Below are 14543 nucleotides of genomic sequence, written 5' to 3' on the forward strand. Positions count from 1 at the left end.
TTGGTCGATTCTGATTGGCTCGTCGCGAGGCAACGCGGAAGAGAAAGAACGACGGGTCCTGATGAGGCACATTTGGCCTCACGTGACTTCATGGGAATTCTTGGCTAATAAAACGACAATATTGACAGTTAATCAGAATACTACTACTAGTACCACCAGTACTCGAGTTGAGGGGGGATGAGGGGGGATGGCATCCCCACTGAAATAAAAACAGTCAAAATCACCCCCCCTGTAAAACTGCCATCCCCCCTTTCCATCCCTTATGTCATTTCATTAATGAATGTGGTTTTACTGCTATTTCAACATTTAGAGTCATCACCAGAAAAATAACTTATTTGACAATTTTCACCTGTTTCAAGTAAATTTTCACTTGAAATAAGTAGAAAAATCTGCCAGTGGGACAAGATTTATCTTCTCATTACAAGCAAAAAAATCTTGTTCCACTGGCAGATTTTTCTACTTATTTCAAGTGAAAATCTACTTCAAACAGGTGAAAATTTAATCTTGTTTTAAGTGTAATAAGATTTTTTTACTAAAATGAAACATTTTAACTAGAAATAGGACAAATATTCTTAACTTGAGTTTTTGCAGTGATCCATTTTACTTATCCTGTGAAGGACAGAGTCATATTGATAAATTCAGAAAACTGTTTTTTAATTGTTGTGTTTTGATGTATTTGATGTAAGCCCAGTGGATATTTAAAGCTTACAGAAGGCTGCATTTAACTGCTGCTATGTCATTCCTGCAGTATTTCTGCAGGTGTTTTGGTCAGTGCTATTATTTGTAATATATTATATTATTTGTAATCAGCACAAATTATCTGTCCCCAGATAAGTACCACTCCCTATCCCCAACAGACTGACAGGGACTGCAGCAGGCCAGTTTAACACTACATTTACAAAGCCATGCTGCTGTAATACACTGATTGCTATTTTACATTGTCCTGTTTGAATCAACTCTGAAAGTCAGTGGTTCACCCACCCAGGTTACAGCTACTGCTGGAATCAGTTTCCATGCAATGTTAGCTGCAATAGGTGTGACAAAAAGGTGGCCTTTAAAGAAGTCTGCTGCTTCAATTAGCTCTGAAATGTAAATTATAAATCACATAATCAATAGTATTGAAGTTTTCAGAAAGTGATACTGTAATAAAAATATGAAGAATCAATTTTAAATATTTCAATGTACTTTTTTTTCCAAATAAAGTATTTTGCATTTTGTGATTTAACTCATTTGGAATTAGTGTAGGACATCCACCTCTTATTAAATGTTTCAACCCCATTAAGAACATACAGCAGGAACAAGTGCAAAGCCATAAATGGACCATACAACAATTCATCTTCTAACTCAGCTGTCTGTGACCTTGTTTGTTCATGATCCTTTCTTTAAGATTACTCTAATGTCATATTTTTCATGACAGATTAAACACAATCATAAATAATTACATATGCATGCTGAAGACAACACCAGAGACCAATGAAACACTCACATGATGGTTGACAACATTTATTCTTTTTTTCTTATACCATAGCAGAAATCAGGAGTGCATGACAAAACAACACGGCCCATTTTCAACAGCCAGTGTTTTTGTAGGTTAAATGTACTACAAAGCTTCACCTACATGAATCGTAAATAGAATTTAATTCTTAGGACAGCTCTGCAGTGATAGTCTACGTTTGCTTGTTTTCTGGTCCCTGATTTACATTTGGTTCAGTGCTTAAACAATATTCCATAATCTAATAATGAAATGCATGTTTCAGTGTAGAGCAGAGTAAAGACCAATCAAATCAAATTTCAGTGTGTGTTTGTGACAGCTGGATATTATTCATATAAAGTGCACATTGTGTTTGTGTGCGCAAATTTGTGATGACACAAAAATGATGACATTTAATTTCTCTTTTTTAAGCTGATGAAAGAACCACACGTGTGACTGATCTGTACTCTAGCCTTTAGGGGAAGGATAAGTCTATTTCTTGGCTTTGCCCTGAGCAGCCACAGCTTCCATGGCCTTCTTGACCGTCTCCTCATCTCCCAGGAACTGCATGGGTCCTAGCGGCTTCAGGTTCTTGTCCAGCTCGTACACGATGGGAATGCCTGTGGGAAGGTTCAGCTCCATGATGGCCTCCTCCGACATACCTAGGAAAAGAGCCATAGACATGGAGACCTTATAATCCATTGGCCTGCTGTTGTTTAATTATCACCAAAAAGAAAAAAAAGCAGGCAAGGTTTATTAGAAAAGGTTCAATGCTTGAATCAGTATTCCAGATTTTGATAAAGAAATCCTGTTTTATTCAAAGAAATGTAAGATGCAATTAAGTTTGTATAAGAGCAACATATATACCAGACTTGAAACAGTGCTACATGGAGATGAGCTGATATGATCCTGATTGAGGTTTTGACTGACTTTTGGTGGCACTGAAAAAACACCATCTTGTCAAATGAAATTAAATCTTTGCAGTGCCCCAACGTGCTTACAAAGACAGGTTGGGCAGTTTCTCACCACTGGAAGGAACAGCTGGGAACATCCTCCATACGGACGTAACTCCACACCAACGGGCTAAAAGCTCTCTGACACACATGACTCGAGAGACATGTTTTTATTTTGAGATCTTCCAAGTGTGATCATTTATGGTTAACTCTTCAAAAGGAAACATCAGGAATCAGATTTCCTTTGTGGTGGCTCATTTTCCGCACACGGCGGGGACGCACAACGACAAAACTGCAAAACGGCTGTTTAATGCAAGAGTTACTGTATTTTTAAAGAAAAAGTAATGATTATCAATTACTTTCTTTTCACTCCTTTGCTGATTTGATTTGACTGTATTCTCAAGAAAGAATTGAAAAAGTCGTCACGAAAATCAATGTTTTGTATCAGAGATATCAGACGCTGTTTAGAGCCCTTTCCCATTAGTAACATGTGGCAGCTGACTGCAGTGTCTTTACACTTCAGCTCTTACATGAAGCCTGTCCTCTGCAGCCTTACAGGTCAGTCACAGGTAACTGAAAGCACACTCAAGTGCAGCATTTATATCAGCTATGAGCTCTAGAGATAACATTGAATTGAAATTGCTTTAATCAGTCCTACATTGGCTCCGCAAATAGTCATTAAATAAGGACAATCATTTTTGATTGTGGTTTTGCAAGATATCCAGCAGAGGTATATATATATATATATATATATATATATGCATATGGGGGGGGGGCTCTTTTGGTTTTATATATGATAGCACAAATTGTGAAAAAAAAAAACACAAAAAAACAAAGAAATTTACAAAAAGTAATTCAGCTTCTAGCGTTTTAATCGGTTTTGAAGTGTGTCACAAGTCTAGTCTAGTGCCGTTTACCTTCGAGATGCTTGACAATGCCCCGCAGGCTGTTGCCGTGGGCAGCAATCAGCACCCTCTTTCCTTCCTTGATCTGTGGAACGATCTCTTCATTCCAGAAGGGAAGTGCCCTGGCAATGGTGTCCTTCAGACTTTCACAGGTGGGAAGCTGGTCCTCTGTCAGGTCAGCATAACGCCGGTCCTACCACAAAAAGAGTGATGTTATGGATCTTTTTCAGCCATGTGGGTCAACTCTGATCTAATTAGGATGTCAGTGATTTTAGTACAGAAGCAGTCAATGTGCCTCGGTTTTTCCTAAACGGTCACCTTGCTTATGTTCTCATAGAAGTCATGCCCTTCATCCATGGATGGGGGAGGAGTATCAAAGGAACGTCTCCAGATCTTGACCTGAGCCTCGCCATGCTTGGCTGCCGTTTCAGCCTTGTTGAGACCCGTCAGGCCACCGTAGTGGCGCTCATTGAGCCGCCAGGTACGGTTGACGGGAAGCCACATCTGGTCAATGCTTTCCAGAACAAACCACAGCGTGCGGATGGCCCTCTTTAGGACAGAGGTGTAGCAAATATCAAACTCATAGCCAGCATCTGTGGTGAATCAGAGAGACGGCAAAGGAAAATACTTTTTAAAAGACACATTTTCAGCAGCACGTGATTTTAATGATGAGAGGTTTCCCTTATATGCACACACAGAGAAGAATGGACTTGAACTTGTTTGACGTACGATGAGTCTTTTCTAGCCGTGTGATGAATATCTGCATTGAGCATTCCCCCTCAACTAAAATTCAGAAATTACTTTTTGCTTAGTCAGCAGTGACTAAGCTGCTGGCTGGCTGTGTTCAATTGAGAATTTCAGTTTTTTCTGCGTGTGTCGAACTAAATTCAGCACGATGTCTAGGAGAATAATGGTAAGCTACTATAAACCAAAGCATAGCTGCTTAACAGTCTTGCCTTCTTTCTTAATGTTGAATTAATACAATCTGATATATACAGATTTTGCTTCATATTTATATTAGCCTCTTTTTGCAATGTATGCAATTTCCCCACTGTGGGTCAAAGAAAGGTTTTTCTACTTCTTCCTTTTGTTAAAAGTCACAACATGAGATTAAAAGAAGGATGCAAAGCTCCACCCACGAGCTGTGCTCCACAAGGACAAGGTGCTTATGTGTGCAGCATTATCTTTCCCAACATTAACACGCATTCCTGAACATATTATTTCCCTTTCCATGGAATAAATTACACTTGACGTTTCGGATCAATTTATTAAACCAATGTACAGACAGATGAGATCGTGCTTATCCATTGAACATGCGCCTGGGAGCTGTAAATGCTGACCTGCAGATGCTGAACCGGTGAATGTACAACTCATCATCATCAAATTACTTTATGTATGTCTGTCGCATATGGTACAATTACTTATAACCAATCAATAGGAAACTACAAAAACGTGTATTGGTTCAGTTTTTTGGTCAACTATAAAAGGTAGAAAATTGGGGACAGATTCAGGGCTAAAATAACTACAGCCACTTTCAGTGTCTTTACTAGGGTTGCCACTTTTCATAGAAATAAGGGACGCCCCGATTTCAGCAGCACATGCGCCAAAAAAAGGGACATCCCCAAAACTTCTAAACTGCATAGAAATGTGTTTATTTTATATGAAAAAACTAAATGCTTTGATTTAAAGATTAAAGTGCTTTAATAGCATTGAACTTGCATGACTGTACGGACAGCCAACCATACTAACAACTGAAATAGCCTCCTATGATATGTATTGTGTAACCGGGGCAGGGCTAAATATGTTTTTTAACTTCTCCCTGCTCCATTTCGAGCATGCAAAGAAAGAAAAAAAAAAACAAAAAAAAAACATGCCAGTGAGGCATGTTTTTGTTTATGATTGTTATGATTTGTATTATACTGTATTTATCATGATTATTATTTAACTATTGTTCTTTGGTTTAAATATATATATATATATATATATATATATATATATATATATATATTTTTAGCATGTTCGAAATAAAGTCATTCATTCATTCATTGTCCTCATCAGCCAAGATGTAGCATATAGCCTACAAGTAGAAGAAGAATATGGTGTAAAAGTTAATTTATTTCAATAATTCAACTTAAAAGGTGAAAATATATTACATAGTCCCATTACATGCAAAGCAAGATGTGTTAAACCTTTATTTGTTATAATTTTGATGATTGAATTGTTTATTGTTTTCATAATATAGAGATTTTTTTATTTGGGGTTTTCATAAACTGAGCCATAATCACCAAAATTATAACAAATAAAGGCTTGAAATATATCACTTTGAATGTAGTGAGAAATAACATATTTGATTCACCTTTAGTTGAATTTACTACGAATGAAGTTTTGCAATATATTAAAATTTTTCGACCTTCACCTGTACAACAATCAATAAATAAGAGCATAATTTATGTCCGTATGGGTTCAATACGGAACGCAACTTTTAATTCCCAATTACGTAACACTCCGTATTTCAAGGGACGGGTATCAAGTTTACAATTTGTAAACTTTACAATTGTATTTGAATCTGAAGCGGTGTGACGTGCCAGTGTGGTTCTCCTCGTGTCGCAGTGGGCCCTCCGTTACCTGTATCACCATCCGCCTGAGTTGCATAAGCACCATCTTTAACGCTGATTTATGGTTCCGCGTTACACCTACGCAGAGCCTACGCGTAACCTACGCCGTACCCTACGTCGTAGGCTCTGCGTCGATTTAACGCTGCTTAATCCGACGACCTACGGACAGCCAGATTAGGACATTGTCATCTCACGTACCCTTGAGAGCCTGTCCTCCCCTCTTGGCCTCATGCTCGCCGGTCTCGCTCAGGTCTGCGTCGAACCAGCCGCAGAAGCGGTTCTCCTGGTTCCAGCAGCTCTCTCCGTGGCGGATCAGCACCAGCTTGTAGGCGGCCATCCTCGCAACCTTCCCCCCTGCTCTGTGTCTGCGGTCACCCTGGTGCTGAGCGCTGCAAAGAGATGCAAAGAGAGGATTACCGGCGCCTCTGCGAACCCACAGAAGGCTACGGGGAGACAGGCACGGAATGTTTGCTTGTATGAAGTGATGGGGGAGTTTGTGGCAGGAGCGTGATAAAGGAGTTGTCTCGTCTGACAGTATTGTGCAAGCTGGAAGTAGTCCACTTCCTCTCTCTCCTCCCTCTCTTCCTGGAGGGGTTCCACCAATCAGAGAGCGAGCTGCGGGCCAGGCCAGCAGGGAGGCAGGAGGATGCGCGCAGCGGCACGTCCACGACGGTGTCGTGCCAAAAAGTGATTGCCTGCCAGAATCTGATTTCTCCCCCGAAAATGGGTCTTTTTACCTGCCAAAAAATGATTGAAGGCCATTTAATGAAAGGTTGTTTCTACCTAAATATGATTTAATCTCATTCTTGAGCTTCATAATATAAACACTACAGCTCACAGGATTGCTTTTAACTCTTTTAAAAGACCATTACAACACAAAATAGGCATTTTCACCTGCCAAAAATTGATTGAAGGCCAAATACTGTTAATGAAAGGTTGTTTCTACCTAAATATGATTTAATCTCATTCTTGAGCTTCATAATATAAACACTACAGCTCACAGGATTGCTTTTAACTCTTTTAAAAGACCATTACAACACAAAATAGGCATTTTCACCTGCCAAAAATTGATTGAAGGCCAAATACTGTTAATGAAAGGTTGTTTTCTACCTAAATATGATTTGATCTCATTCTTGAGCTTCATAATATAAACACTAGAGCTCACAGGATTGCTTTTAACTCTTTTAAAGGACCATTACAACACAAAATAGGCATTTTCACCTGCCAAAAATGTATTGAAGGCCAAATACAGTTAATGAAAAGTTGTTTCTGCCTAAATATGACTTGATCTCATTCTTGGGCTTCATAATCTGAAAATCTGACGTTTTAGCGCAATCGCTCAACGGGCTGCTGTGCGCGCTCCCGCGGCCACAAATCAGAAGAAATCAGATTCTGGCAGGCAATCACTTTTTGGCACAACACCTGTGTTCTGCCAAACCCTTGCTACCTGCCGAGAAATGCTACTTTGTGTTTCTGCACACGCGCACAGTCGATTTTCAAAGTTTGATTGCCACGCCCATCATTTCTTGCACGATGTAAAATTGATAATATGGGATGTTGAGTATTTGATCCTTCAAAATACACTACCCATGACATGAATTGCATTACACTTTGTGAACATTATACGATAAAGAGAAAAAAAAACAATTCTATCGCTTTATTTGATATTCATTCAGTCTGTAGATAGGATCTCAGGTCTTGATTTCATTATTCAAAATGCACCTGAACCTTTTTATATTTTTATATTATTTATATTTCTTATATTTCTTATCTGTTTGCACTGTCTTGCACTGGAGAGGTGATGCTGCTTTTAATCTCACTGTACCCACTGTACTCATATGAAAGGGTCGTCACAACGGACCAAAAAATAATGGGCTGCACTCTCCCCTCCCTGGAGGAGCTGGTGTCTCAGGAAAGCCAGGGAAATCATCAAGGACCCATCTCACCCGGACCCTCACTCTTTGAACTGCTGCCATCAGGCAGACGTTTCAGGACACTGAAATCACGCACAAACAGACTCAACAACAGTTTCTATGCCAGAGCCATAACTACACTCAATACTGCTAAATAATCAACTGACTTTTTCCATGTGCAATACTGACCGAACCGTGCAATACCTGCCATAGAATCGTGCAATACCTGTATGTTGTCTTCCTGTTTGTGTCCTTTTAGAGATTATTTATTTGTATAGTTGTTGTTTTAATATATCTATTTTTTTAAACCATGCACCTTAAAGAAGATAGCATCCAATTTCGTTATACCTGTACAAATGACAATAAAGACATTCTAATTCTAATTCTAATTAATAAAAGTATTCTATTCTAGTCATTCTCCTTTATTTAGCCATTAAAAACACATTTTTATTTACAATGACGGCCTGGCAAGCGACAAGGGCCACTTGGGGGAAAAGGAAGTGGGCTAGGGAGTAAAACACAGTAAATTTGTAGCTCTGCAAAGGTAGAAAACCATTAGGTAGCATTTTATGGCAAAGCAGCAGAAATTGGCAGAAGACCAAGACCCATTTTCAGGGGAGAAATCAGATTCTGGCAGGCAATCACTTTTTGGCACGACACCGGCCTCCGCACCGCTGCGGTGCACCAGCAGCACACTCGTGAGGGGTGACTAGGCACATTTCTGAAAGTCCTTTAAAAGTGACACAGAGGATAAACTTGACCTATTTTGGGAAAATGTACACACCAGAGTTAAAAATATCTTGGGATACGCAATACCTAAGGAATGTAAAGTCACGTAACTAGGAATTATAAATGATTGTGTCTTAGACAGAGATAGATATCTAGCTAAAACATTATTGATCACACCAAGAAGGCAATAACAAGAAACTGGTGCAAGACTGAATCCCCTAATATAAACCAGTGGCAAGAAATCATAAGAGAGATCTGTATTATGGAAAGAATGACCAACTTAGACTGAAGGGGGATTTTGTGGAAAATGGGAAAAATTGATAAGTTATGACACGATGGAAGATACCTAAGGAGTCACTGATGTAAAAATTCAAGATACTGAACCTACAGTATATACACTGCTCTGATTATGGATGCCTGTAACCATGACTGCTTTGTTCTTTGAATTTTTGTTGCGTTTTACATTACGTGTATTGTATAACACTAAACTACAATAAAAATTAAAGTATTAAAAAAAAAGTGACACAAAGGAGCATTTTCCATGTTAAATATCAGGCAAATCTCAACGTGCCACAAGGCAAGACAAAGCAAGTTTATTTGTAAAGCACAATTCAACACCATCAATCAACATTAAAAGCGGCAGGACACAATTAGTAAATAACAAATAAAATTAAATAAATTGGTAAGAAAATAGGTCAAATAATAAAAAAACAAGTGGGGGGGGGGGGGGGGGGGGGGGGGTGGGCAGTTATTAATACAATTCCAAAAATAATTCTCAAATGAAGTAATACACTTCTGTAAAGTCTCAGCAAGGCAATTTAGAAACAGACATGAAGCGTCTGAAATTAAGGACAAGATATACTCATTAACAATGTTTTTAGCTGCCTCCTAAAAGACTCAAGGGTCTGTAGGGGGCGCCAAATGTAAACATTTTTTATAAAAGTTGTAGCTAAAACATTTTCATTATATATCTCACTTTTCTCATATTAAGCATAGTTTCACACAGACTCCATTGCTGAATCACTGTATTGTGAAGACCATGCTCAGGGTTGACCATGAATCTTCTTCAGTTTAATCTTCTCCAGTTGCCTACACCTATAACCCTACACAATGAATCCCTGAAGAGACTTAAATGACTACTGCAACAATTCATTTAATTTCAGGTATAAATACAGTATTGAAAATGCTTGAATTGGAATTTTAAGTTTAATTTTAAAGCCACCCTCCAGTGGTCAATAGTTGAATTGCATTTTTTGTTATATCTTTGGAATTGGACTGTTGGTGCTGAAAATGCAGCAGTACGATATTTCCTTGATTAGGGATCAGGTAAAATTATATAAAGCAACAAATCTGTGTATAATTCAGGGCGTGGTCTTTTGATTTGCATGCATAGGCAGTGGCAAGCTGTTATCACTTTTGCTATTAATATTGTATGGCCTTCTGAGCCAATTTCTAAGTTATTAATAAAAACCTGACAGAGCATAGTTATTCATATTTTAAGAAGAATACTTTTTGCTGTTTTGTTTATTGTTCACCCCACCATGACACCTTGGGTTGGAGTGGAAGGGCCTAAGGTCAAAGGATACCCAAGAGCAGGCAGCTTGCGTTAACTGAACATGGGCTAAATGCAGCAGTCATTTCTGATGTTGCCACCGAAATGACATTTGGACTGGGAGATCCCTTTGTAAATATTCACTGAGCTCCAAAGCTCATCCAGTGTGGATTGGCTGAAGGAATCATTTCAGGACTTTCCCAGTAAATATTTGCCAAGACCTGCAGTCATTTATTCCATGATGTTGTAAGCCTTACAGTGTAAGGCTTCTGTAAATGCCATGGGTCTAATCCATCCGAGCATCCATGAGTCCCTCTACCTTTTCTCATTTCAAGTCTGACAGCGCTCATTTTGGATCTTGTTTCAGTAGTAAGGACAGGATAACATATTTCTCTTTCTGTTCTTTGAACAGCAACGTACTTGTGTTTTTGACGACCAAAAATAAAGTTATAACTTTATATTTATTAATTTCACCTCTTCTGTTAATTTCTCTAGTTGGTGCAAAATTCATCCTGGGATACTTGGCCATCTCATTCTTGGGACAAGCCACAAGATGTTGCTATGAACAGTATTTTGATAGCCACAAACTTTTCTCATTAAAAACCATGTATTACTTACCATGTAAAACTTCCACAATAAAAAAAATATCAAAGATAAATATATGGTGTGAGGCACCACGTACAAGGGGATCAGGCAAACTGGACCTGGGTGATGAGGTGTAAAGGAGAGACCCCGCAGAGCGTGGAATGCCAAAAAATAAGGATTTTTATTGTATGCAAAAAAGCACAAAGACATACAGTCGAAGGCAAAATCAGTATTCTAAAAAAAAATGACACATTGAGTATAGCCTCTCAGCAAGCTACCTCCACTCAGCAGCTCCCTTTCTGGTATGCAGCCACTGGTTATGAAGCCAGGCAGGGTGGGGAGGTTGATTGGGCACAGGTGGGCCCAATCAGCAGAACCAGGTACACCTGTGTGCTGCTCCCCCGCAGACCACGCCCAATCCTCCACCCTGCCACACACATTAAAAAAGTCAGGTGACGGTGAGAAGGGGAGGGCTGAGAGAAGAAGAAGAAGAGAAGGGGAGGGGTTGCTCACTTTCTCAGATATGGATTGAAGTGGAATAATCTGCTTTTGTTTAAGTATAATTTTAAGTTTGTACATTCATTTTGTCTCACACTTCTGTTTGGTTTCGTCTCAATGTCAATTACTTCTTTTTTTTTGTCTCCTTATCTTTGCTTTGTGTCATTGTGCCATGTCATACGTCTTTCTGTGGTTGTTTTTTATCTTTATATATATAAATAAATGAATGGGGGCTATCACCAACAAATATAAGAGCCAGATTGGGAGATCTATGGGATTGTATCTGTATCATACTTTTGCGATATCAGAAAAGAACACTGAGATTTTGGAGCAACATATGGTGTCTTCAAGATAGCGTAGACGTCCATGTAATTTTCAATATAAAAGTTGGTTCTTTTCTTTTTCTTTGGGGGAGGGGGTGTTAAAAGTTAAACTACACTCTGCACATTACACATTACAAGACATGGCTGAGGAAGAAGTACGTAGGGATACTGGACTGGGGTGCCTTTAGTCCTCACTTGTCAGCAACAGAGCATTTGTAGAGATTTTTGAAAAGAAAAATGTGACAATAACAATTCTGTACTTTTGCACATTTTAAGGGATTTTTACGAGAAGAATAGGACCAAATAACCACTTGTACACTTGGTTGGTATGATGCCAGAATGGGGTTTAATTGTAATTGAAAGGAATATAAAAATTAGGCTTCCCATGGGCTCACTGCCTGTGGGAAAGGCCGTAGGGTTCAGGCACAGTGCTCAGACTTTAGATACTGTATGTTCAAGTCAATGTTAAAAACATATTTCTTGTCTTTGGTTTAGGGTTAGGTTTTCTTTTCAGAGTAGAAGATGACACACAGACAGATATAATAATAACTTTCATTCATATAGCATCTTTCATGGAACCCAAGGTTGCTTTACAATGGTTGCATATTCACTCCATTCATACTTGCTGATGGTAAACTACATATGTAGCCACAGCTGCCCTGGGGCAGACTGACAGAAATGTGGCAGCCAGTCCGTGCCAATCACCATCACCAGAAGATTCTTACACATTCACACACCATAACAGATGACTGGGGGGAGCGGGATTTGAACCGCCAATCCTTGGACGACTCACTCTACCACCTGAGCCACTTCCACCCCAATATAATTTAAGACTGTACTACTATTTTGATTTTATTGTTTCATAAATACTTTTTATTATATTTTCTTGTTATTAAATGATGATTTCCGTTTTTTTGTTATTTAATTGTTGATCAAGCTTGAAGTTTTTAAATAAATAAATACATTTTACCTTGACCTGGGTAGTGGCCGAAGGCTGGGACCTTGGTCGTCCAATCCTCGGCTGCAGAAACCGGCTCTAGGGACATGGAATGTCACCTCTCTGGTGGGGAAGGAGCCTGATCTGATGTGTGAGGTTGAAAAGTTCCTGCTACGTATAATCTGAGTCACCTCAACACATAGCTTGGGCTCTAGAACCGATCTCCTTGAAAGGGGTTAGAATCTGTTCCACTCTGGAGTTATCCAAGGTAAGAAGCAGGGTTGGACATACTTATTGCCCCCCGGGTCAGTTGCATTTTCATTGCAGTTCAAACTGGTCAATGAGAGGGTAGCCTCCCTCCACCTTGGGTGGGGGGAAAGGATCTAACTGTTGTTTGTGATTATGCACCTAACAGCAGTTCAGAATACCCACCCTTTTTGATGTCTTTGGGTGGGGTGCTGGAAAGTGCCTCTGCTGGGGACTCTCCTGGAGGACTTCAGTGCTCACCTGGGCAATAACAGTGAGACGTAGAAGGGAGTGATTGGGAGGAATGGCCCCTCTGATCTGAACCTGAGCTGCGTTTTGCTTTTGGACTTTAGTACTCGTCAAGGATTGTCCCTTACAAACACGACGTTCAAGCATAAGGATGTCCACATTTGCACTTGGCACCAGGACACCCTAGGTCACAGATCGATGATTGACTTTATAGTTATATCATTAGACTTGCAGCCACATGTCATGGACACTCGGGTGAAGAGAGGAGTGGAGCTGTCAACTGATCACCACCTGGTGGTAAGTTGGCTCCGGTGGTGGGGGAAAATGCCAGACCTGGTAGGCCCAAACATATTGTGAGGGTCTGCTGGGAACGTCTGGCCGAGTCTGGCAGAGAATGCACCAGTGGACACCAGTGGTTATTGATGCCTTCAAGCTGAAGAAGGAGTCCTATAGGGGCTTTTTGGCCCGTGGGACTCCGGAGGCAGCAGATAGGTATCGGCAGTCCAAGTGAAACACAACTTTGTTGTCAGTTTCCAAATCAAAGACTTGGGCATGGAAGGAGTTTGGAGAGGCCATTGAGAATGACTTCATGGGCAGAATTTCTAGGCGAAGCCAAGGAGTGGGGGGGGGGGGGGGGGGGTGGTGGTTTGGTGTTCTCAGAATTGGGTCTCTGCTTTTAGCAGATGACGTGGTTCTGTTGGCTTCATCAGGCAAGACCTTCAACTCTCGCTGGAACCGTTTGCAGCCAAATGTGAAGTGGCTGGGATGAGAATTAGCACCCCTAAATCCGAGACCATGGCCCTCAGTTGGAAAAGGGTGGAGTGCCAATTCTACCCTTTTCGGTCGGGGATCAGATCATGTACCAAGTGGAGGAGCTCAGGTGTTTTGGGGCCTTGTTCACAAGTGAAGGAATAATGGAGAGAGAGATCATTAGGCGAATTGGTGCAGCATCTGAAGTGATACAGATTCTGCCATGATCTGTCGTGGTGAAAAAGGAGCTGAGCCAAAAGACAAAGCTCTTGATTTACCAGGTGGTCTAAATTCTTACCTTCAGCTAGGTCAGTGGTCTTCAACCCTAGTCCTCAGGACCCCCTGTCTTGCATGTTTTAGATGTTGCCTTGCATCATCACACCTGACTCTAATTAATGGTCATCATCAGCTTTTCATCAAGGTCTGGAGAGCTCTGTTATTGACACAGTCACTTGTATCATGGTGTGCTGAAGCAGGGAAACATCTAAAACATGCAGGACAGGGGGTCCTGAGGACCAGGGTTAAAGACTAATGACCTAGGGTCATGAGCTGTGGGTAGTGACCGACAGTATGAGATTGGGGACACAAGGTGCAGAATTAAGCTTCCTCCGCAGGGTGTCCTGGCTCATCCTCAGAGATAGGAGGGAGAGAGACCCTGAGGAAAACCCAGGACATTGGAGGGCCTATGTTGCTCGCCTGGCCTGGGAACACCTTGGGATCCCCCCAGATGAGCTATGAAATGGCAGGGGAAAGGGGAGTCTGGGCTTCCCTGCTTAGGCTACTGCCCCCGTGATCTGACTAAGTAGACAAAGATGGA

At 40.5% G+C, this 14543-nt stretch overlaps 1 protein-coding gene across 1 annotated transcript; it reads right to left on the reverse strand.

The window, feature by feature from the left end:
- Positions 1 to 1493: 1493 nt before the first annotated feature.
- Positions 1494 to 6512, reverse strand: pgam1b (phosphoglycerate mutase 1b). The gene is made up of 4 exons (XM_061720679.1): positions 6143 to 6512; positions 3648 to 3922; positions 3342 to 3522; positions 1494 to 2133 (listed from the first exon to the last, which is right to left on the reverse strand). The coding sequence occupies exons 1-4, from the start codon at positions 6279 to 6281 to the stop codon at positions 1964 to 1966; spliced, it is 765 nt and encodes a 254-aa protein (XP_061576663.1). The 5' UTR covers positions 6282 to 6512; the 3' UTR covers positions 1494 to 1963.
- Between the last annotated feature and the right edge of the window lie 8031 nt (positions 6513 to 14543).

Source organism: Cololabis saira, chromosome 1, assembly GCF_033807715.1.
Source record: "Cololabis saira isolate AMF1-May2022 chromosome 1, fColSai1.1, whole genome shotgun sequence".
Classification (NCBI taxonomy): Eukaryota; Metazoa; Chordata; class Actinopteri; order Beloniformes; family Belonidae; genus Cololabis; species Cololabis saira.